Source organism: Muntiacus reevesi, chromosome X, assembly GCF_963930625.1.
Source record: "Muntiacus reevesi chromosome X, mMunRee1.1, whole genome shotgun sequence".
NCBI classification, from domain to species: Eukaryota; Metazoa; Chordata; class Mammalia; order Artiodactyla; family Cervidae; genus Muntiacus; species Muntiacus reevesi.
The window spans coordinates 22502141-22523444 of record NC_089271.1 but is presented as its reverse complement, the minus strand read 5'-3'; the positions used below and the strand labels follow the sequence as shown (position 1 = coordinate 22523444).

General features: G+C 41.9%; 1 protein-coding gene and 1 non-coding gene across 2 annotated transcripts in view; both read right to left on the bottom strand.

Annotated features, from left to right (window-relative positions):
* Window positions 1-4083, bottom strand: part of POLA1 (DNA polymerase alpha 1, catalytic subunit) — a 293096-nt gene extending 289013 nt beyond the window's left edge. The window contains exon 1 of the mRNA XM_065915911.1: window positions 3984-4083. Within this exon, the coding sequence (XP_065771983.1) occupies window positions 3984-4026 (43 nt within the window). The 5' untranslated portion in view covers window positions 4027-4083. The remainder of the gene's footprint in view (window positions 1-3983) is intronic.
* Window positions 4084-20678: 16595 nt separating this feature from the next.
* On the bottom strand, window positions 20679-20826 carry LOC136154979 (small nucleolar RNA SNORA12). Its single transcript, XR_010660673.1, has one exon. It is a non-coding gene; the product is annotated as a small nucleolar RNA SNORA12 (small nucleolar RNA).
* Window positions 20827-21304: the final 478 nt, after the last annotated feature.

Here is a 21304-nt window from a genome sequence, read left to right as displayed (position 1 = left end):
GAGAACTCCCAAAATGTGACACAGGGACATGAAGTAATAAGTGAAGTCTGTTGGGGAAATGGTGCCAACAGACTTGCTCGATGCAGGGTTGCCACAACCTTCAATTTGTTTTAAAAAATAAATTTTTAAGTGCAGTATCTAAAGCACAATAAAGTGAGGTATGCCTGTAAATAGCAACTAACTATAGAACAACTTTTAGAAGAAACACATGCCCCAACAGAAGTACAGATAAAATGCCTGGAATTTCAAAGGAAGGATAAATTGGGGGTTGGGAGAATTTAACCAAGATAACTGAGGAGATTCTTGATTCCATCACTGATTTCCAGATCTCATGCTGCTGGTTATGACATCAGAGGATGACAGTGAAAAACACCAAGATTAAAATGTGTTTTGTGAAAAATTAATGAAGTACCAGAGGACCTCACTGGTCAGTCATTCAACTTTTGAATTATGCACACTTTGGGTCACCATAAACTGACCACCTCACACAGCTACTGAAAAGATTTCACCCACAGAATGAAGACTTTAATATGCCAGCTGATGAATACCCAAAGCAAGCAAGACAGTGCCGCCTGCCAGCCACGAGTTGAGGCTCAGCATGACTGCCACCTATGTCTATGAAATTGAATATTGTATTGTATTTGGTGCTAATTACTTTATAAAAAGAAGCACAGAAAAGGAGAAGTATTGATAACAGGCATCCTAAAAGCTCCAACCCCACTGGAATGTTCATAACAACATTCAGCTCTTTGACTAAGTGTTGATTGAAACAGAAGATGCAATTTACAGAACATGTAGCAAGTGCTGGCAATAAACTGTTTCAATAGTTTCAACTGTTTCAACCCTGTCTTGAAGGTGATACATAACTAGAGATACTTTTTCTCTAGCTTTCTGGAAATGGAATCTCTCTTTATAATATCTCAGTCTATTGTTTGACTTTCACATTTGACTTTTAAATCCATTTTCAGAAAAGCGTTAAGGAATGCAGGTACTTAATGATGACAGCCACAAAATCTTGAGTGTCACTCAAATGATTTCAAAAAAATGTGAGCAGACCTACACAACAAGGTTTTGGAGATTACTGAACATGACCCTTGGGAGTGAAGAGCTGGCCTCAGTGTATTCCATTCAAGATCCCCCTGACTCCTCTGTCAGATTATCCTGACAAAATCTATAGGTTTTCAAAAAGACTTACTCCACAGGCAACTATGTGCCACTGTAAGAGTTTGGGGTACAATTATAAATAAGACAAAGTTGTGAGTCCTCAAGGGGCTCCTAGTCAAGGAAAGCAAAAAGACCTGAAACTCCCACCATCATATAAAGATGGTGCCATATGAGAGGTAAGAACCCAGTACTGAGGACATGTAGAAAAGGGAGCCATTCATTTTGCCTGGGAAATCAGACAAGGCTTCACAAGGGGAGGTTTCCAACACAGAAAGAGGAATAGAACTTCACTATCAGAGTACAGGGCAACAAGTGGGCACAAGCAAAGGAAAAGGCATGAGCCAAACTACAAAGGAGTGAAAATGCAAGGTGTATTCTGAAACCAAGAGGAAGTCAATGCGGAAGGTAAACCGGACACGAGAGCATCGAGTGGGAGAACGGAGATTAGAAGCAGCAACACAACCAGGCTCTGGCACTTACTGGGTGACAGGAGACAACCGGTGTGCCTTTCTGAGCCACGGTGGCCAGGTGTCTTGTTTTTTTAAGCTGCCCAGTATTGAAACTGTGAAATCCCTCCTCCCTTATGCCCCGGCAGCTAGGGCAGGGGTACATAAAATAGGTCCTGCAATTACAAACATCTGCTCAGACTTAACCAGAAGCTAGCGTGACAAGGAAAGGGGGAGGACTAATGGAAGATTCTAGAAGTAGCAACCGCTACAGGAGGATTGAGTACCTGGAACAACAGTGCCAGCAATGTCCCAGGGTACCTGAAGGCTCTAACTTCAAGTACTTGCCATGGTTGGCAGTAACCTCCTCAATGAACCACTTTGGGGGCATGATTTGAAGCACTGTTCCTAGCTACACTGCTCAGGGACTGGCTCTCCAAAGGTTCTGAACACTACAATACTTAATCTTCTGATAAATTCCTGTTCGGTGTCAGTCAACTAGAGTTGGTTCCTATAGAGTACACCCAATGGCTGAGACTAATGCACAGCCTCAGGGTCCTCATATGTGAAATGGGGATAACCATGTCTGCTTCATAAAGTTTAGGATTAAATGAAGATACCTGGCACACTAAGACACTCCACACTAAGCACTGAAAGGGTCTAGCTTCTAGAAAGCAAAAATAAAGCAAAGCCACTTACTCAGGGAAGCCTCAATATAGCACCGCATACAATTACATGTTTACCATCTCAATTCCATGAAGACAAAAACCATGTCCAACTTACCTACCACTATAACACGAGAGCCTGATAGAAAGCCTATACCTGGTAGGTACATAATAAATATTTGCTGAATGAACCACTGTACCTGCTTTTTTAAATCATTAAAGTCTCCCTGATCCATTTTCACATACAGTAACAGCTACTTGTAGACCTTTCAACTTTTTACTGCCAGCCCACCTTCTAACACTTAAGGGGAAAAAAAAAGCTTAAATTTTCCTTTTTGGTATGAGTCTCCAATGCTTCAAGTAGCTAAATTAGCCAAAAAGAATTAGCATGAAAAAAAATCCAGTTACTGAAGTTTAAAAATCTGGTTCACAATTACATCTGGAGTACTCCCCACCCTCCCCCAAAGCAGACAGACAAGCGCCTGCAAGTCTTTCTGGTGACAATCTTTCAAACTCGGCAGGAAAAGAAAAATTCCAGTCACAAGTCCCAGCCACTACTTAATCAACACCATGACTTAAGAGGGATCTCAAGATTGCGGTGTCCTCCGAAGAGTGATTTTCATGATGTTCACCGAGGAGGAACAGTTTTTAGGGTGAAGAAAGGGCTTAGTGGCATGTCACTGATGGAGGACTGTAAAGACTATTCACATACTCACATCCTACATCCCATTTGTAATCCAGGCTAGTCGACTCTCCAAAACAAATTGTCTTAAAAAGCGAAAGGCTAGAAGAACAAATTGAAATCTGTGATTCACAACTAGGGGAATGCAAAAGAATCTGATTAGGACGCAAGTTCTCATTAATGGTGATGTATTTTGAGTGACAGGAGATGTGACGCTTGAGCTAAGAGAGTGAAGCACCTGATTTTAAGTAAGAAGTTCACTGAAGTGAAGTTACACGTTAGTTGCACACTGCTCAAAAATCAGAAATCAGACAAATCCATTTACATTTCTATATTCTATTTTTGGAAATAGAAGATTACCACTGAAAACGGAGTAATATACAGGGCATGCGAAATGCTGCTAAACTGAAGCATTTTTTTTTTTAAAAAGCTTCACCTCAGATGACTAGATGATGAGCACTATTTCCATGCGGCCCTTTAAGAACTTCCCACAGACTCTCAAAGAAAAACTGGTACTGCGTAAAGCAGAAACTCATTACCTTAAAAAAGATAAAACGCGTTTGTATTTTCAGGTGACAGCTTTCTTTCCTGCTTTGTTACCATGTGTAACAACCTTCCCAGCACTCCCAGCGGAAGTAAAGAAATACTTTTGGCCAAGACTGTCCCACCGGGGCCAGTCTAGTGCAGGTGTGTGCCCAGCACGTGGGATGAGACTCACCAAAAGAAATAAAGAGGCAGATAGGCGCGGAGACCCGCACTGACAGTGGTGAGGCAGTCTCCCAAACAAAAAGCCCCTCTGGGAGTTACTCGGGTTTGCCAGGACCCAACGGCCCTGCAAGGAAGCCCTGTCCGAGGCCTGATGGGTTCCAGCCCTGGACGTCTGAGGTCCGCGCCCAAAGAGACACGAGGAGCAACCCGGGGGCGCGCCTTCCTGAGAAAAAATGAAACAGAGTTCCCACAACCCACAATTATGCCTCAGTCCCCGCACTCCCAACCCAGGACCCTCCGCGTGGGGCCATCTCTCACCGTCAGCCCCCGGCTCGCACTCCTCGTCGCGCACTTGCGCCATGGTCACGGAGTCTTCCGATTCCGCGCCAACCAGCCCGAAACTGGCGCGGGGGCCGAGACAGGCGCCACCCAGAAAACCAATCAGAGGCTCCAGAGACTGCGGACTTCCGTCCGGAAGGCCACTGACGTGCCGCGCCGCGCGGCGCCCCGCCCCCGGCCTTCCCGCGGGCGCGCATTTGGCGCCCGGTGATGACCCCTTAGGGAAAAGAGCGAGCGAAGGGGACGGCAATTGAGAGCAGAAAAAGGAAGCGGTCGGGCACTGAAAAAGAGCATCCTGAAAACTCACTGCGCAAGCGCACCCATGCTGATGGGTAACGATTTGGGCGAGTTGGAGCAAGGGCTTTCTGGTTCTGAGGGTTTATTTTCCGACAAAAGAGGCGCGGGCGGCAGCAGGGTGGGCGTGGTTGAACGGGTTTCCGAGGAGCCTGGGAAAAACGACTGCCTCCTGCTGCGCATTCGGAGTCCTGCCTCATACTTAGTTTCTCTGAGTTCTAGCACAGTCGCTGTGTGATTTATGGTATACGCACCAATTTAACCGAAAGATCAAAAGTACCATCACCAATTCGGGGCCTCCCGATGTGATGCACTCTGAAAAAATAACATCACCCATATAGTCTTCTTGCAAATAAATGTTTAACCTGAATCTAACCATTGAGAAACAATCAGATGTATTTAAAACGTAGAATAATCTATAAAAATCTGGCCTGGGCTCCTGGAAAATGTCAATGTTATGAAACATTAAAAGGAAATTAGAGAAAAAAGGGGGGAGCATGAGAGGGAGTTTATTTTCCACAATAAACTGTGGAAAATTCTGAAAGAGATCGGAATACCACACCACCTGACCGGCCTCTTGAGAAACCTGTATGCAGGTCAGGAAGCAACAGTTAGAACTGGACATGGAACAACAGACTGGTTCCAAATAGGAAAAGGAGTATGTCAAGGCTGTATATTGTCACCCTGTTTATTTAACTTATATGCAGAGTGCATCATGAGAAACGCTGGGCTGGAGGAAGCACAAGCTGGAATCAAGATTGCTGGGAGAAATATCAATAACCTCAGATATGCAGATGACACCACCCTTACGGCAGAAAGTGAAGAAGAACTAAAGAACCTCTTGATGAAAGTGAAAGAGGAGAGTGAAAAAGTTGGCTTAAAGCTCAACATTCAGAAAACTAAGATCATGGCATCTGGTCCCATCACCTTATGGGAAATAGATGGGGAAAGAGTGGAAACAGTGTCAGACTTTATTTTGGGGGCCTAAATCACTGCAGATGGTGATTGCAGCCATGAAATTAAAAGGCGCTTATTCCATGGAAGGAAAGTTATGACCAACCTAGACAGCATATTAAAAAGCAGAGACATTACTTTGCCAACAAAGGTCCATCTAGTCAAAGCTATGGTTTTTCTAGTAGTCACGTATGGATGTGCGAGTTGGACTATAAAGAAAGCTGAGCGCCAAAGAATTGATGCTTTTGATCTGTGGTGTTGGAGAAGACTCTTGAGAATCCCTTGGACTGCAAGGAGATCCAACCAGTCCATCCTAAGAGAGATCAGTCCTGAATATTCATTGGAAGGACTGATACTGAAGCTGAAACTCCAATACTTTGGCCACCTGCTGCGAAGAGCTGTCTCATTTGAAAAGACCCTGATGCTGGGAAAGATTGAGGGCAGGAGGAGAAGGGGACTACAGAGGATGAGATGGTTAGATGGCATCACCGACTCAATGGACATGAGTTTTGGTAAACTCCGGGAGTTGGTGATGGACAGGGAGATGTGGCGTTCTGCAGTTCATGGGGTCGCAAAGTGCTGGACACGACTGAGTGACTGAATTGAACTGAACTGAGAGGGACTTCCCTAGTGGTCCAGTGGCTAAGACTGTACTCCCAATGCAGGGGGCCTGGATTCAATCCCTACTTAGGGAACTAGATCCCACATGCTGCAACTAAAGAACCTGTGTGCCACAACTGAAGCCCAGTGAAGCCAAAAAATAAAAATGTTTTTTAAAAGAGACATTAGATTCTGGTGTTTGGTACAATGCATACAATATACGCAAACTCATTTATTGTTTAACAGTAAGACCAGAGACATAGGCATGTATATCTTAACTAGAGAGCACTAGTTAAACCAAGAACTTCCAATGAGAATTCTTTCTAGATTTTATGTAGAATTATCTTTAACCACTGAAGCCAATACAGCTGAACCCTTTTCTCAAACCCCACTATGCACAATGCTCTTGGTTCCACTTCCCCTACACCCCCAGAGAACAAAGTTAGAGCCATGCCTTCAAGTAATTCAACGTAAATTATTGACCAATGGTCGAAACATTTGTAATAATTGAGCCCTGGCTCATAGCATAAACATGCAACATCAATGTGAATAAAACTTGCCCCCAAAGACAAATAGCTGTACTAATGCTTCAAAATCTTTTAAACCAGTAGCATGAACTAAAACTTGGGAATGGGAAACCAGAATTCTTCTGGGAATTATTACAGGTATTGGAGCAATTAAGAAAGAATTATGAGTTAGAAAATTGATGGTATAGTCAGTCAATGGTGAATTTTAGCAGAGGATGGCAGCATGAGGGTTTCTTAATTTACATACGACCGGTATTCTATAACCCTGGAGGAAGGCATGGCAACCCACTCCAGTATGCTTGCCTGAAGAATCCCACGGACAGAGGAGTCTGGTGGGCTACAGTCCATGTGGTCTCAAAGAGTCGGACGAGGCTGAAGCAACTTAGCATGCACAGCATTCTATAAAGCTTAGAGCAGTGGTTCTCAACTTGGTCGCAAATTAGAATCATCTGAGCAGTTATTCAAAGTTCCAATGCCCCCTGGACCTATTAAATCAGAATTTCCGAAGATGGGATTCCAATGTGAAGCCAAAGTTGAGAATAAGTGGGCTAGACAAGGCGTTGCTAAAGCATTTAGAGTCACAAGCAGGATGACTAACCCAGACATAAATATCTGTTTGAACAACATGTGGTCACATATGCCTGGACATGGGTTTTCCCCTGTGGCTTGGTGGTAAAGAATCCATCTGCCAATGCAGGAGATGAGGGTTCAATCTATGGGCTGGGAAGATCCCTGGAGAAGGAAATGGCAACCCACTCCAGTATTCTTGCCTGGGAAATCCCATGGGCAGATGAAGCTGACTGGCTACAGTCCATTGGGTTGCAAAGAGTTAGGCGTGACTTAGCGACTAACAACAGCAACAACATACCTGGACACACCTCTTTCTGTGAGAAAGGAAGGCTGATTTTCCATCTATTCACAAGACTTTCACTCTTTAGTATCTTACAACATTTAGTGCTGTGACTTCCTATGAACTGAATGGTATCTGAGTTACCCAAAAGACTCTTAGGCAAGGCCAACACTAGATTTATTAGAAACAATGTGAAATCACCCCCGTTGTTAAGCATCTATCATCAGTAGGAACCAAGTCTGGGACTTCCCTGTCAGTCTATTGGTTAAGACACTGCCCTTCCACTGCAGGAGGTGCAGGTTCAATCCCTGGTTGGAGAAGTAAACGTCCAACATGATCACCAAGATCTTGCCCCAAGGCTGCACCATTGTTTCTTGGTTGCTACTCCTTAGTCTCCACATTCCCTCCCTTCCCTAATAAGCAACTGTTTGAATCTGCCCGTTGGAACCAAGGGAAGGTCATGGAGGCTGAATCAAGACTATTTCCTTGTAATTTAGAAATGGGGGACACAGAAGGACTTTTGTGCCCAGTAACCCCACAGGGTCCTGCTTAGTTTCACCTTCTCTGTTCCTCCCACAGTAGAGATGACTTATGTTTCGTTTCCCTTTGTCCTTAACTCTTACTGAATAATTTCTGCCAGTGAGACAACTTGGCCAAACAATCATTAATATTTTCCCCAGGCAGTAATCTGTTTTATAATCATCTGCTTGAAAAGATCATCCTGGATGAACCTAGAGATTATCATACTAAGTGAAGTAAATCAGACAAAGACAAATACCATATGATATGACTTGCATGTGAACTCTAAAAATTGTACAAATAAACTCAGTCACAAAACAGAAAAAGAATCACAGATGCAGAAAACAAACTTCTGGCTACCAAAGAGGAAGGGTAGAGGAGTGATTAAAAAAAAAAAAGGAGGGGGGACTTCCCTGTTGGTCCAGTAACTAAGATTCCTGGTTGCCATTGCAAAGAAGTTAATACAGAAAACTTCCATGTATCCTTTACCCAGGGTCTCCCACTGAAAACATCTTGCAAGACTGTATCACAACTAGGATACTGGCACTGATACAGTCAAGATACAGGACATTTCAATCTCGAAAGATCCTTAACCACTGGTAACCACTAGTCTGTTCCTTACTTCTATAATTTTGTGTACAGGCCTTTGTACAGACTCATTTCTCTTGAGCAAAGACTTAGAAATGGAATTGCTGAGTCATGTGGTATGTATATGCTTTGTTGTTGTTTAGTTGCTAAGTCCTGTCCAACTCTTTGCGACCCCATGAACAAAAACACGCCAGGTTTTCCTGTCCTTCACTATCTCCCAGAGTTTGCTCAAACTCATATCCCTTGAGTCGGTGATGCCATCCAACCATTTCATCCTCTGTTGCCCTCTTCTCCTTCTGCCCTCAGTATTTCCCAGCAAAGGAATGGCCGATTACTCCAGTATTCTTGCCTTGAAAACATCATGAACAGTATGAAAAGGCAAAAAAAGTATATGTTTAATTTTAAAATAAACTTGAGAAACTGTTTTTCCAAAGTGGCTGTACTATTTCACATTCCCATCAATAGTGTATGAGAGATTCAGTTGTTCTACATCTTCACCAGTAACTATCAGTTTTTATTTTAATTTTCATTCTAGTGATAATATATTAGTATGTCATTGTGAGTTTTAATTTGCACTTCCCTGATGACTAATGACATGTGCTTCCTGCCTATTTGCAATTGTTTTCTCTTGGATATGTTTGTTCTTTGTTTCTCTTTGTTCTTTGTTTCTATCTTTTCCTCCTTCTCTGGGTTTAATGGAGCATTTTATATGATTCCATTTTATCTCCTGTCTTGGTATATCATTTATACTTCTTTTTTAAAGAACTTTTTTAGTGGTTGCCCTAAGGTTTACAGGGCTTCCCACGTGGCGCTAGTGGTAAAGAACCTGCCTGCCAAGGCAGGAGACATAAGAGACATGGGTTCAATTTCTGGGTTGGGAAGATGCCCTGGAGGAGGGCAAGCAACCCATTCCAGTACTCTTCCCTGGAGAATCCCATGGACAGGGGAGTCTGGTGGGCTACAGTTCACAGAGTCACAGTCAGACACGACTGAAGTGACTTAGCATGCACACAAAAGTCTTCAACATACATTTTAAAATAATGTAAGTCCACCTCCAAATAACATCATACTGCTCTATGTGTAGGGCAGCTACGTTATGAGTAAATATTCCCCAGTCCTCTCTTCCTGTCCCTTGTGACACCTTACTGGTGTCCAGGAATTGTTTGTTATTATGGGAAAGAGCCCCAACCCTACACTGGAAATTGGGTCTCAGAACATTTGCTGTTGTTCTGGTTTCCAGTGAGAAACCCACTGTAATGCTCAACCTTATTCTTCTATAAGCAAAGTTTCCCACACTCTACTCCCCACCTCTGACTTCTTTCAAGAGTTTTACCTTGTCCTTTGTATTTTGTTTGTTTGGTTGGTTTGGGGTTTTTTTGGTTTTTGTTTTTGTTTTTTGGGTTTTTTTGCTTGTTTGGTTTGGAGTTGGGTTTTTTTTTTAAGGGGAGTTGTTTGCTTGTTACAGTTTGAATATGATATTCCTAGGTGTTGGTTTTTTAGTTTGTTTTGGTATTTATCCTGTTTGGTGTTTTCTGACCTTCCTGGGTCTGTGGTTTTCTTTTTGTCATAGTAATGATACAGTATTTCGAAAGTTCTTGGTCACTATCACTTCAGATATTTCTTCTGCCTGTTTTCTGTTTTCTCCTACTGGTATCTTGATGTGGTTCTCATACTCCTTTCTTTAACTACTACAGTTGCAATCTATGTCCTCCAAGTCTTTTCGCTTGTTGACTCTGGTTATTTTTATTTTTCCTCAGGTGAAAGAGAGAGAACAGCCGGAGAGAGCTGAAATTCCCTTCCCCAAGCAGGGATAATATTTTAGAGTTGCTCTTTGACAAAGTCTTGATCTCTGACAGTCTTTCCTCTAGAGAGTAGGCCTTTGTGACAGAGAAGGCTCTGGAAGGATTTCCTGATGGTTACTCTTCCTCTTTCCCTTTCCACAGCCCCCACGGCGTTTTTCTCAGATCCTCAAGGTGACAATCTGGTGGGGTTCCTAGAGAAAAAGTCCACAAAATTGTGCGGTCCTCACTGTAGGAATTTCTTAATTTCACTCTAGTCCATACTCAGCCTCCAGCTGTTCAAAATTGGCATTTAGGTGTTCCCACCAGATTATAGTTTCAGGTGAGCAGATTTCTGATTTATTGACTATGCCAAAGCCTTTGACTCTGTGGATAACAATAAACTGTGGAAAGTTCTTCAAGAGATGAGAATACCAGACCACCTGGCCTGCCTCTTGAGAAATCTGTATGCAGGTCAGGAAGCAACAGTTAGACCTGGACATGGAACAACAGACTGGTTCCAGATAGGAAAAGGAGTACGTCAAGGCTGTATATTGTCACCCTGCTTATTTAACTTACATGCAGAGTGAAGTGAAGTGAAGTGAAGTCACTCAGTCGTGTCCAACTCTTTGCGACCCCATGGGCTGTAGCCTACCAGGCTTCTCAGTCCATGGGATTTTGCAGGCAAGAGTACTTGAGTGGGTTGCCATTTCCTTCTCCAGGGGATCTTCCCGATCCAGGGATCAAACCCAGGTCTCCTGCATTGTAGGCAGACACTTTACCCTCTGAGCCACCAGGGAAGTCCATAAGAAGAGTACATCATGAGAAACTCTGGGCTGGAAGAAGCACGAGCTGGAGTCAAGATTGCCGGGAGAAATATCAATAACCTCAGATATGCAGATGACACCACCCTTATGGCAGAAAGTGAAGAGGAACTAAAAAGCCTCTTGATGAAAGTGAAAGAGGAGAGCGAAAAAGTTGACTTAAAGCTCAACATTCAGAAAACTGAGATCATGGCATCTGGTCCCATCATTTCATGGCAAATAGATGGGGAAAGAGTGACTGACTTTATTTTGGGGGGCTCCAAAATCACTGCAGATGGTGATTTCCAGCCATGAAATTAAAAGATGCTTACTCCATGAAATGAAATTTATGACTAACCTAGACAGTATATTAAAAAGCAGAGACATTACTTTGCCAACAAAAGTCCGTCTAGTCAAGGCTATGGTTGTTGTTTTTTTTTTAAAGGCTGTGGTTTTTCCAGTGGTCATGTATGGATGTGAGAGTTGTACTATAAAGAAAGCTGAGCACCACAGAATTGATGCTTTTGAACTGTGGTGTTGGAGAAGACTCTTTAGAGTCCCTTGGACTGCAAGGAGATCCAACCAGTCCATCCTAAGGGAGATCAGTCCTGGGTGTTCATTGGAAGGACTGATGCTGAAGTTGAAACTCTAATACTTTGGCCACCTCATGCGAAGAGTTGACTCATTGGAAAAGACCCTGGGAGGGATTCGGGGCAGGAGGAGAAGGGGATGACAGAGGATGAGATGGCTGGATGGCATCACCGATTCGATGGACATGAGTTTGGGTAAACTTCGGGAGTTGGTTATGGACAAGGAGGTCTGGTGTGCTGTGATTCATGGGGTCGCAGAGTCGGACATGACTGAGTGACTGAACTGAACTGAACTGAACTGAAGCAGTTCTCACCTGTGTTTCTCCATATGTGCCTATGTTTCCAGCTTCAGAGATGGCAAAATGTTTTGCCATTTTCCCAATTCTTTTTGAGAATTTTCTTGTCTAAGAAAAGTCACTGGATCATCCACATTTTTCTTGATGTAAGGATGGTAGTGACAGTGTCCATGCACTGTAAAAGCAAAAGCAAAAATGAGAAGTCACCTGGTCATCTCTTGTCTACATTCTTTGATGAATTATTTGTTCAAGTCTGTTGCCCATTTTTTAAAAAATGAGTTATTTGCCCAATTATTAAATTACAAGAATTTTTATATATCCAAAATAAAAGTCCTTTATAAATATGTGCTTGGCAAATATTTTCTCTCAGTCTATGACTTTTTGTTTTCTTAATTTTAAAGATCAGAAGGCCTTTATTTTTTAACTTCAAAAAAAATTTATTGAAGTAAAAGTTCTTTATTTTTGATGTAATTCAATGGATCCAAGAAAAAAGAGGAGACTGAAAAAGTTGGCTTAAAGTTCGACATTCAGAAAACTAACATCATGGCATCTGGTCCCATCACTTCATGGCAAATAGATGGGGAAACAGTGGCAGACTATTTTTGGGGGGCTCCAAAATCACTGCAGATGATGATTGCAGCCATGAAATTAAAAGATGCTTGCTCCTTGGAAGGAAAGTTATGACCAACCTAGACAACCTGTTAAAAAGCAGAGACATTACTTTGCCAACAAAGGTTCGTCTAGTCAAAGCTATGGTTTTTCCAGTAGTCATGTATGAAAGTGAGAGTTGGACTGTAAAGAAAGCTGAGCACCAAAGAATTGATGATTTTGAACTATGGTGTTGGAGAAGACTTTTGAGAGTCCCTTGAATTACAAGGAGATCCAACTAGTCCATCCTAAAAGAGATCAGTCCTGAGTGTTTATTGGAAGGACTGATGTTCAAACTGAAACTCCAATACTTTGGCCACCTGATGCAAAGAGCTGACTCATTGGAAAAGACCCTGATGCTGGGAAAGATTGAAGGTGGGAGGAGAAGGGGACAACAGAGGATGAGATGGTTGGATGGCATCACTGACTCAATGGACATGAGTTTGGGTAAACTCCGGGAATTGGTAATGGACCGGGAGGCCTGGTGTGCTGCAGTCCATGGGGTCACAAAGAGTCAGACATGACTGAGTGACTGAACTGAACTGAATGTATCCATTTTTTTTTCCTTTATGGTTCATGCTTTTTGTGTCCTATCTAAGAAATCTCTGCTTAAACCAAGGTCACAAAGATTCGGTCCTAGGTTTTATTCTAGAAATCCAGGTCTATGATCCATTTCATGGTTAATTTTTGTATATGGTATGAGATAAGAATAAAGGTTCATTTTTGTGTGTAGATATTCAGTTGCTCTTCATTCATTTAACAATTGTTTTCAAAGCAAATACTAGCATATACCTAGAACTATGCTAGGTGGAGCAAATTATTTCACCTCAGTCCGGAATCTAACTCTCAGCCACTTAGATTCAGAAAATCATATTGTTCATAGATTCAGAAAGGATCAAGACTTTTGATAACAAGCTACCTATAATTAACTGTAAGCAAAATAACCAGAAAATGCTAATGAATTTGTTAATTTCTACAGCTATTTAGAATACCTCTAGCTGTGCCTGCTTTAATATTTGTGGGGTCAGGACAGGAATATAAATGGAAGCCCATATAGTATATATCTTAATATAGGCTAACAGTGTGTGTGTGTGTGTGTGTGTGTGTGTGTGTGTGTGTGTGTGTGGTCACTCAGATGTGTCTGACTCTTCGCCACCCCATGGACTGTAGCCCACCAGGCTTCTATGGCTGGGGGCAGCCAGAGTCCCCTCCTCTGTACCACACTACAAGGTGGAGCCAGCCCAGATATCCAGATTCTGTTCACGTTTTCCTGCTAAAAGCTTGACTAACCCTCCCGCCCCACTCCCGCCATCCGCAGGGATATGCAGCACATGCCTTGAAAACAGGCTGAGGACATTTTGGCAGAGAACTCCAGGGTGTTCTAGAAGGGGAGTACAGGTCCCAAGGCATGTACTCTATCTCCATGACCACATGGACTCCGAGGAGGAGGAGAGCCAAAGCAGGACCCCCTTAAACATGGCACCCAAGGCCATGATCCAGGGCATACCCTGCCCACTGGTGAGGTACTAGAAGGTAAACAATGCTGCTGGGGAATTCATGCAAAAGGAGGGTGATTTCACGAGCTCTGAAGCTGAGGCCCAGTTGCCCATCTCCTGGCATAGAACATTTTCCGGACCACGAGGATACTTGTCCCCCAAATTCAGGTGTGTGTCTTCTGTGATAGAGCTGACACAGTTTGCTTCCCCAAGATCATCCTTTTTCTCTGAGTGTCTGGGGCTTCAAAGACTCCCCACAAGTCCAGGGGGTTAGAGGATGAGAGAGGACACCCACCTGGCACCCACCCAGAAGCCCAGCATGTCTAGTTGCCAAAGTGAAGGAGGAACCCCACGAGAAGCTTTGGGAAGCCCTGTGGGGCTGCACACACCTCTGAGAGTGGGCCCTGGGCTGCAGTTAATCAAGAGTGTCAGCAGTTGGGAAGAAGATCTGCACACAGAGTGAAGAGAATGAGGACAGGCTGGGACTCACTGTCACCTCCCCCTCTGTCAGCACACCCAACCACTCTCTTCACTCTCTTTGGAAGGAAGATTGTGCCTTCCAAATCTTAAGTAAATTCCTCTTTGGGCCAACTCTAACCCAAAACTAAGGGAATGGGATCCTTGGAGATGTGATTGTAGCTCACCGAGTCAACACACTCCATACAACCATGTTAGGAAACCAGCCACAAATTCACTGACAGAGCTCCCCAACAACCAGCTCTGAACCTGATGAGAGAAAGTACAGGATGGATGGATGGATGGACAGATGGAAAGCCTGGAAATATCCTTCTACTGATCAGAGCAAGTTTTATCATCTGGAAGATGAAATATATAAGAAAGTGATTAAGACTTTTCCTTAAAAAAAAAAAGACTTTTCCTGCTAGGATGGGACATAGGAAATCTTTACATGCCTCAGGTGGATTTATTTTAATTTTAATTTATTTATTTAGGCTGTGCCACACAGCATGTGGGATCTTAGTTTCCCTGATCAGGGACTGAACCCACGCCCGCTGCAGTGGAAGGACAGAGTCTTAACCACTGGAAGCCCTAGGAGAATTTAAAAGGACAGCAGTTTTTCTGAACTGGGTTATGATACTCATGTTAACAGCCTCCAAAGTTCCCATGGCACTTTGCTGCAGCCAAATGTTTTTAAAATATTTTTTTCAGAGAAAGCCCCAAACACACATAAGAACACCATTGCTCTTTTATCTCAGGGGGAATGAATGTAACACAAATATAACAATGTGAAGACTCCACATTGTTAAAATGCACAAATTCACTTCCAATGGTGTTTAGAATACTTGAAAAAGATAAAATGTTTATTAGAATCAAAGTCCCTTTGAGAGATTTATTTTCTCTATCTTTATTCTCACACCTAAAGAAAGTGCTGAGTTGTAGATTAACACTTCAAGGTCTTGACCACTTTTTACCCTGAAAAAAAGAGCCAAAATGTTTGTCATTCCAGGAGCATAATCAGTTGAGCCGACACACAATAACATAGTTAATTCACCAACGGAATTTGTTGCCATAGCTCCAGGGAGGGACAGGGTGGAGGAAACAATGGCCTTTTTCACCACAACCTGCCTGTCCCCACACAACAGGCCATCGCTGAGCCAGCGCAGAGCACAGCAATGTCAGTGAACAACAGCCCTGGGAGGACAACAGGAAGCTGGTGGTAAATAAAGGAAGAGCGCCTGGCAACTTGGATCTCCGCTAATTCAAGCTCTGGGACACAACTACCTCCTCCAGCTTATCTTTAAGCTTAACCTTTGGTCAACTGTTACCGTGAATCCACAGAAAGAAAATGAAAGGACTCTAAAACAGAACGGAAGCAGACCAGGAGGAGACATGGTGGGTCACCAGGGTGGCACCATGGAAGAGGATACCGGGAATAATTGCACTCCCCAAATGGGGCGCAAGGTAAGGTACCCGCTTTCCTATTGATTTGTATCTCTTTGATTATCAAAGTTCAAAAAGTAAAGTCCTACGTATCTGTGAGTATAACAAACCTGTGATAATTAATAAAATCACACTCTAAAGAGAAATATTGGGAATTCCCGGGCAGTCCAGTGATCAAGGCTCTGTGCTTTCACTGCCAAGGGCCTGGGTTCAGTCCCTGGGAGGAGAACTAGGATCCCACAACCATTTGAGCAGCAAAAAGAAAGTAAAACAGAGAAATTATCCCTTCCATCTTAAGGTGATAAAAAAAAAAATCTCTGACTAATGGTTCTTTATCCCCTGACTGAGGATGCAAGCACTCTGGACAGAGGTAAATGACAGGAACAAATTCTCTTCCTAAAAAAAGTTCAAATAGATTACTATATGTAAAACAGATAAGCAACAAGGACCTACCGTATAGCACAGGGAACAATATTCAATGTCTTGTAATAACCTATAAGGGAAAAGAATCTAAAAAAGAATACATGTGTATGTGTGTATGTGTATATATAACTGAATCACTTTGCTGTACATATGAAACTAACACAACATTGTAAATTCTTCAATTAAAAAAATTTCTTTTAAAAACGTCAAATCACTGTGAGAAAATGTAGGTAGTTCAAGGCCAAGAATGATGCTGTGGGAGTCTGAGGGTGCCATAGAAATATTTTAAGAAAATGTTCATTATTCTATAAAATGAGAAAATTTCCCCCAATGGCTCAGCAGGTAAAGAATCCGCCTGCAATGCAGGAGATACAGGAGATATGGAGTTCAGTCCCTGGGTCAGAAAGATCCCCTGGAGAAGGAAATGGCAACCCCCTCCAGTATTCTTGCCTGGGAAATGCCATGGACAGAGGAGCCTGGTGGTCTATAGTACAAAAGACCACAAAGTGTTGAATACAACTAAGCATGCATGCATCGTGTCACATTCCTAGTAGAAAAGTCACAAAATCTTGATTTGGATATCCATTTCAGAATTCCTTACAGTGTAACTATCATGTGAGTGATACTACCTTCTACAATCTTTTATTTTTGGAGGGAGGAGGTGTGCCTAGCGGAATGTGCATTTTAGTGGAGCCTTGATAAACCAAAAGAGTTATAGATGGCAAAAGTTTAGGTGGTGAGACAAAAAAGGAGGATTCTGGATAACGTGAAGAGAAGACTAGGATCGCAATGATGTAATCTCTGCTTCACAGTAAAGCTGGTTTCACGCCACTCCTCAGAGAGTGGTTTCTCTGGCCTTAAGACACTGGCCCTGCTCTTTCCTGTCCTAGTACTCCTTCAAAACTTTCCCATGCCCTTGGGAGTGGCTGTGGATGACTGGTTAAAGAATCATATGCCTCAGAAAGTGATCTGGGGCCATAACCACCAGGAACTTGAAATACATGACTGGTAGGTCATTTCTCCCAATTGGTGTTAATTGCCTCCATATTACCTCAGATTTGGAGAAATTTGTATGTTGACTCATGAGTTTCACCAGCTTATTTTATTGAGTTCGTGGGAGACTCAGGTGGCATTTTAGTCACTCATTCATTTATTCACTCATTCATGCCTCATGCCAAAAATAGATTTGAAGTGGTATCAAAACAAGTAGATTCAGTTCCTGATTGATTCTGATATGGAAAATTGATTTGATCTTTCTATGTACAGTTATGTAGAATTCAATCTGTACAAACATCACTCTGTACTCCCAAAACTCTTATGAACTGAAAAATAGCCAAAGGCTTCTAATCTCATGGAGTTCCTAATAGTGTCACTTATTATTGTAATAAGAGCTGACATTTTTAGTTCTTATAGGTGGCATTCAGTTCAGTTCAATTGCTCAGTCGTGTCCAATCCCTGCAGCACGCCAGGCTTCCCTGTCCATCACCAACTCCCAGAGCTTGCTCAAACTCATGTCTGTCGAGTCAGTGATGCCATCCAACCATCTCATCCTCTGTCATCCCCTTGTCCTCCTGCCTTCAGTCTTTCCCAGCACAAGGGTCTTTTCCAACAAGTAATTTCTTTAAATCAGGTTGCCAAAGTACTGGAGCTTCAGCTTTAGCATCAGTCCTTCCAATGAATATTCAGGACTCATTTCCTTTAGGATTGACTGATTTGACCTCCTTGCAGTCCAAGGGACTCTCAAGAGTCTCCTCCAACACCACAGTTCAAAAGCATCAATACTTCGGTGCTCAGCTTTCTTTATAGTCCAACTCTTACATCCATACATGTCTACTAGAAAAACCATAGCTTTGACTAGGTGGACCTTTGTCAGTAAAAGAATGTCTCTGCTTTTTAATATGCTGTCTAGGTTTGTCATAGCTTTTCTTCAAAGGAGCAAACGTCTTTTATTATCATGACTGCAGTCACCATCTGCAGTGATTTTGGAGCCCAAGAAAAGAAAGTCAATCACTATTTCCATAATTTCCCCCATCTATTTGCCATGAAGGGATGGGACTGGATGCCATGACCCATGAACTTTGTTTTTTGAATGTTGAGTTTTAAACCAGCTTTTTCACTCTCCTCTTTCACTTTCCTCAAGAGGCTCTTTAGTTCTTCTTCGCTTTCTGCCATAAGGGTGCTGTCATGTTCATATCTGAGGTTATTGATATTTCTCCTGGCAATCTTAATTCCAGCTTGTGATTTATCCAGCCTGGCATTTCACATGATGTACTCTGCATATAAGTTATATGAGCAAGGTGATGATATACAGCCTTGACATACTCCTTTTCCAATTTGAAATTAGTCTGTTGTTCCATGTCCAATTCTAACTGCTGTTTCTTGACCTTGACCTCTTTTCTTGAGAGGAGATACATATCCTTTCATAAGTAATTTTCATGTCTTATTTCACTGGATTAAATCCAGTGAAAGTATTCAATCTCCTAACCACTAGCCTATTGTGCTCATTTGTGCCTTAGCTTCTCCCAGTTAAATGGAATAAGTTTATTTAACCTCTTTGGGCCAGCAAATAGAATTATATCTTTAATTATAGCAATAATAAAGTGATTGTATTAACATTTTAATCCTGCTTTTCTGTTCTCCATGTATTTTCCATACAGAAGTTGACCTCAGTTTCTATAAATTTAACTTTCTGACTGCCAGGCCTTTTGGGCATTGTACATTGATACCCATGACCATTTCTAGCTATTGCTAATGGTGTTGCTTGCAGTTAATAGTTATAAGCACTGTCATTACATATTGTATCTGAATGGTGAGGATAATTATGAATTTAATAGTACAGTTGACCCTTGAACAATGCAAGGGTTAGAAGGCCGACTCTGTGCAGTTGAAAATCCGAGTATATAACTTATCTGCCCTAAAGGATGAAACCAACCACGGGTGGTGCATTACTATAGTATTTACTGTTGAAAACAATAAGTGGACCCACACAGTTCAAACCCATATTGTTCAAAGGTCAACTGCATTTTTAATCTCTCCAAGAATGGAAACTCCCTTTATATGAAAGAGTTATTCACTTTCCACATATTTAACTTTAGTACTCGATTGACACTTATTCTGGAAGTAAGAGAATACCTGAACATTATCTTAGTACCTCTTACCCCAAATGCTATGAAGTAGATATTATTTATATTCTCATTTTCAAGTGAAAATTGAGGCTCAGAGAGGTTAAATGAATTGTCCAAGGTAAAAAGGAGAGGGCTGGAATTCAGATTCTTGGGATCCAGTTTCACTGTTTCTTTAAACCTACATCAACAAATAAGGTAGCCACTAACCAAAAATGTAAAGTTTACTTTCTCACTTGTACTAGCCACATTTCAAGTGCTCAGTAGTCACAGGGAGCTAGTGGCAACCTTACTGAGACACTGCAGATACAGAATATTCCATCACTTCAGAAAATTCAATCGCATAATGCTGCTTTAAGTCATAATGTCTCTTTTAGATACATTGACACATTTCCTCAAAATATATTGCAATTCTGTTACAAATTATATGGATTTTAAATTTTCCTGTGAAGTTTTTTCATTTGCATAGCACCAAGTTAACTTTGATCCGCAAATTAATAATATAGATAAGAGTCAAGGAGACATTATACACTTCAGAGACCAAAGATTTTTAAGCATCATCAAGTAACTCCAGAAGCACTCACTTAGATACAAGCAACTGATACAATAATTACATATCATTTTTATTTATTCATTAAAACTGGGATTCCCCTACAGTACCCTGGTAGGAAATAATGTGGTTAGCCTAGTTCTTTCTGCTATTCCAAAATTCTGTGTAAAGTCATTTTATACTAATTATTTACCTTCCTCTCTTCCTCTGGATCATTAAGTCAGTAGCATAAAATACTTAAGTCAGTAGCATAAAATACTTTCACCCTGAAATTTTTATTAGCTCAAGATACAATTCCAAAGCCCTTACTTCTTGCACTGTATCCCAGAACTTCCTAGGGGGCTTGCACCTCTGGACCATTCACAGAGCCTGGCACATAGTAGGGGTTCTGTGAAATCTGTTGATTGGTGTGTAGGCCATAAGAGAAGAAAGAAAAATTAATAGAAACAACATAACTGCATGTTGAATATTTAGTCTTTTTTTAAAATTTATTTTATTATTATTATTTTTAATTTGGTCACACTGGATCTTAGTTTCAGCATGCAGGTTCTTAGTTGTAGCATGTGGGGTCTAGTTCCCCAAACAGGTATGGATCCAGGGCCCCTTGCACTGGGAATACAGAGTCCCAACCACTGAACCACTAGGAAAGTCCCATATTTGGTCTTTATTTGAAGGAAATTAAATAATTTAGAACTCTCCACATTTCTGAAGTTTAGTTATCTGAACATTCTTCTGCCACCTTTGAGAGCCAATCTCTGATTCAGGAAAGGCTGGAAAGAGATCTCGTTGCCATTAAACCTTTGGCAGCTCCTATATAATATCTGTAGCAGAGTCGGAACCATTTGAAAGTTCAGCACAAGTGCCAAAAAGAAAACCACCACAACAATCTGAACATTTTTTTAAGCCACTTACTTAAAGGGAAAGTAGATAGTACATTTTCACTTTTTGTTCCAAAACACAATTAGGCCTTTTTCTTCTCATTCCTCTGTAATTTCTGCACATGAATCCTAATGTTACAGGAACAGGTATTGATTTGCACAGCCTTCAGCTAACTCAACAGTCTTTGTCTCCTTTGCAAACTGTGTGGGAGACTGATCCACTGGACACATGTCCTCCAAACCCAATTAAGAGGTGTGTCATCACTGCTACAGGCTACTGTGCTGATTGATTGTTCTTCCTCTGAAAGTTGACAGGTGGAGCACATGCTCCATTCCTGATACAATTGAATCCGAATCTCTTGAAGACACTAAAGTCTCTGCCTGAACTGTTGAGTCCCACTCACTGCGGTCCTCTAAAGCAAGCCTTGACTGTCAAGCATTTGGGCACTCTCACAGGCTCACCTCAACGGCTCAATTCGCACATA